The sequence below is a fragment of the Nelumbo nucifera genome, chromosome 2 (genome assembly GCF_055504915.1).
Source record: "Nelumbo nucifera cultivar China Antique chromosome 2, China Antique-T2T, whole genome shotgun sequence".
NCBI lineage: Eukaryota > Viridiplantae > Streptophyta > Magnoliopsida > Proteales > Nelumbonaceae > Nelumbo > Nelumbo nucifera.
Window position 1 is genome coordinate 13,570,389 of NC_142650.1, and position 4,142 is coordinate 13,574,530.

General features: G+C 40.8%; 1 protein-coding gene across 2 annotated transcripts; it reads right to left on the minus strand.

Moving 5' to 3' along the window:
• Positions 1-296: 296 nt before the first annotated feature.
• Positions 297-3,398, minus strand: LOC104597186 (uncharacterized). 2 transcript variants are annotated; one of them, XR_735180.3, is made up of 5 exons: positions 3,269-3,398; positions 2,643-2,735; positions 2,408-2,493; positions 2,014-2,317; positions 297-1,893 (listed from the first exon to the last, which is right to left on the minus strand). XR_735180.3 is itself a non-coding variant. In XM_010258617.3 (4 exons), the coding sequence occupies exons 1-4, from the start codon at positions 3,357-3,359 to the stop codon at positions 2,270-2,272; spliced, it is 318 nt and encodes a 105-aa protein (XP_010256919.1). In that variant the 5' UTR covers positions 3,360-3,398; the 3' UTR covers positions 1,906-2,269. The 2 variants fall into 2 exon arrangements, 1 of the variants encoding a protein (XP_010256919.1); XM_010258617.3 differs by lacking the exon at positions 297-1,893 and having other exon boundaries at positions 1,906-2,317.
• Positions 3,399-4,142: the final 744 nt, after the last annotated feature.

Here is a 4,142-nt window from a genome sequence, read left to right on the forward strand (position 1 = left end):
TAGAGTTGGAGCAGAAAACAACGTTTGGGTAGTTGAACTGAAAACGCCCCCAACCCCAAGTGTATATAAAATCATAAGATCCGTAATATTCAAGTTTGAAATTCCAGACGGAAACTATACTGTGCTTCACGACACATTTCCGAAAACGACGACGAAACAACAATGCTTTTCCACCAAATCAGATATTCTTTTTCACAACTCGCTTCCCATTCCAATCCGACGGTTGAAGTCGTACCTGTTATGAAACTCATACGATTTGTTAGTTTATACATAAACGGCGATCTGCTGACCACAACACATTGCGGGCTGCCTTTACCCAGCTCCAAGTGTATATAAAATCATAAGATCCGTAATATTCCAGTTTGAAAATCCAGACGGAAACTATACTGTGCTTCACGACACATTTCGAAAACGACGACGAAACGACAATGCTTTTCCACCAAATCAGATATTCTTTTTCACAACTCGCTTCCCATTCCAATCCGACGGTTGAAGTCGTACCTGTTATGAAACTCATACGATTTGTTAGTTTATACATAAACGGCGATCTGCTAACCACAAGTCCACAACACATTGCGAGCTGCCTTTACCCAGCTTCACATTACGAACATCTCTTGTAATTTATATCACGGATCCCGATGTGCGGCTGGGTAAACGTGGCCAGCAATGTATCCTAATCGATACAGACTCTGTAACGGGTGAATGATCGGATTAATTAGAAATGGGCGGTACGGTAGGATTATGATACTGACACCGATTAGGTGGATCCTACGAGATCGGCTTGAAGACCCGTTCGGACAGCGCATTGGGAACATCTCTATGCTTCCGTGTTTTATTTCATGGGTTATTGGAACGGACCTTGCACTGACTGAATCTGATTTCGGGTCTTACACATTACCGTGGTCCCAACCATCTGCAAGTTTCTGTCCCTCCCGAATTAACGTTGTACAACTGTACAATTAGTACCTATCATGCAGTTCTACTCGTGATTGGGAATATTTCTAGAAGATGTTTCCAATACACGGTGGTGGTACTCTATAGGGAGAAGCTATGTATAAACAATTTGTGGGTAACAGATCCCAAGGGGTTAAGGGGCCCACGTGGTGTATTGCGAATTGGGATCTCCTGCTGGTAAGTTGTTGGAATGGGGTTCGCATCTGCCCCCACAGACTTGTCCCCTAAAAACGTCCTACGAAACTTAGGCGTGACGCGTGTCATAACGCACGCATATTAGGTACGACGCGTGCGGATTCCATTTCCCGCCCAAAAAAGTTTCTTCTCCCATTCTGGGCATTCTTCTCCCATTCTACTGTCGAAACTGAAACGCTTGGCGCCCCCTTCCGACGGCCATACCGTGCGGATTCCTTTTCTCATTTCTTATCTTTTTTTTTTTTTTTTTTTCTCATTCGTTTTTTAACATTCTCAGATCTGAAACCCGCCGGAGTGGAAGCCCCCTGACGCCGTTTCAAACCCTTGACATTCTTTTCGGTAACCCACCGGAGATTAACTCTTTCGATTACCGCCGGTCGACGCCGAATAACGACACCTGTAGACATAATTGAGGCATTCTTTAATTTCTGATTGGAAATATCGAGAAATGCCGAGGCGTTCCAACCGATCAACAGCCCAAATATGTTCAAACAAGTCGACAGGATAGACATTAGGTAGGTACTGAGAAAAAACAATTTAGAGAAGGGAAAGCATGAAAGCAGAAAGCTGAGGCGTTCCGCTTGGTATATATCTCTTGCATGAAAGCAGAATCATCTGGAACTTGCAAATCCTGATATTTAGCAATTTCAATACGAGAGGGGAAAGCAATTTCAAAGCCTATCGGCATGTTCTCTGCATTTTCAGTTTCGAGCATGCACATGTTCTCCCGAATGAATAACATTCCTAGTAAGCCAAAGCAAAACCCATCTTAATTAATTAGCCTATATAATCATCACACTCAATTGATGAACTGATAATACGTACAACTGATGATGAACCAGTATTTAGTTAATTTTGTCATACCTTTCTCCCATCTCTCTGGGTATACGTTCCATGATTTCAATGCAACCACATAAGCCAAAGTGTTTAGTATCCGATCGTGAGCAGAGAGCATCCCACGGTCACCTCAAGAACCATCTGGGAGCTGATTTTCGACGATCCACCGAATGCTAGAAGGGAACTGAGGAACACCACTTCCATGAATATCTTCGACTAGAGCCACCCATGCAGTGTCGTAGGCCGAGATACTAATTTCTCCACCCTCCATTGAATTCAACATTTATTTAATAGAACTCACCCTCTCCGCTATCTCTTTCGAAATCAAAACCTTGGTCAACATAGACGAAACTCCATTAGTTGGATAAACCAGTGAAGATCAAAAAAAAAAAAAAAAACAATAATCGACAAGTGAAATTACGTTATGAGCTTCCCCTTCTTCGTCACTGTTGACAGTATCTAGCCACTCTATCACTGCTGAGCCATGTTTAGAAACCTCCGCGTAAACTGCACAAACGATCATGGATTATCCAGCTAGCGTATCATGTGTGTTGCGTATACGTATGCATTTGCAGGAAAAGACGTATATATATATATGTGCAGAATCAGTATGAATCTATCTGGGATCTGGAACTATAATCAAACGTTTGTTATACCTTGCGTGGGAGATTTGGATTTGGCGCCAAGTATGGAATGGAAGAGACCAAGGTTATTCCTTTCATTCGTAGTCCTGATCATAGACCATACACCTTCAAAGAAGAATAATTAACGGAAACCCATTGATTTATAGCAGAAACTAGAAAGTAAGTTTGATGTGAAAAATTACAATGCAGCCGGGCCACAATGTCATTTTAGACTCATTAATTCGATCACTCTGTAACAGTTAGAGCAAAGCTAACAGGAAACTTAGAAGAGGTTATGCAGTGTTCACCATATCTCTTGATTAATTCCCCGGCTAAAAACATGAATCTCAATAATTCACCAGAAAAATAGGCTCGCCTTTTTTTTGTCTTAGAAGTCAGAACTGTAATCCAAAAGGATATAGATTCTAGAGAAAAACGATCAATATATCTTGACGTTCGTTTCGGCTGAACCGGTGAATATTCGTAGCTAGTAGAATTCCATTGCTTTTACCTTTACCAACTGGATCAGTTATAAAAAGCAGTTAACTGCCGTAGAGGTTATCTGATTTTGTTCCCATAAATCTGAACTTGTAGCAGGTGATGATGGTTCATAAGATATATAGCGTACAACGGAAACCTAATGGAAAGTGGAAACTCACCAGAGGAAACCGCCGGCGTATCTGACGAAGGAGAAGCTCGTGCGACTGGAAGTTGTGGAAAGTGGCGGCGGAGAGTTGCCGTAGAAAGCATTTTGTTTTAAAAGTATAAAAGGTGGCAGAGAGAAGAGAGGGAAGGGGCATAGAAGTAGAATGGGGGAAGAAACCCTTTTGGGCGGGAAGGAATTAACAGACGTGTTTGAAACGGCGCGAAATGGAGTCCGCACGCGTCGCGCTTAGTGCGCGTGTGTCATGACACGCGTCGCACTTAGATTTCGTGGGACGTTTTTGGGGGGCAGATGGGCAGGTGATCAGACGTGTGTATTATTGGGTTGCCATTATTGAGTATCAACTCACTCATTATTGAGTATCAACTCATTGTAGGGTCTGTTTGATTGTTGGGAAAATTGCGCTGATAAAGGTTGGGATAAGAAAAGAAAAAATTATTTTCTTAGTTAGTTATAATGTGTTTATTTGCTAAGAAAATTTTTATGAGAAAATTCATTTTTCGGTGTTTGTTTCGCAAAAAAAAATTTATATGAGAAAAATTATGCCCAATTATAAAATTGCATGTAATTTACTTTTATGACAAGTTGCATCCCCCAAATGTATGACATGTGCAATTAAACTTGCCACGTGGCATGATAGTGTTATTAAACTTGCTTATTCAAAAATTTTACTAAAGAATAAGAAATACTTAATTATTTGGACTTGCTCATTCATCATAGAATTTGTTCATAGGTCTACTCAATGTATTCATCTATAAAAAACATATGCATGCATTCATAAAAAAAACTACTAGGAACTAAAATTGCTCCATTATTTGGACTTGTTCATACATCAAAGAAGTTGCATGCAATAACCTATTTCATCCAGA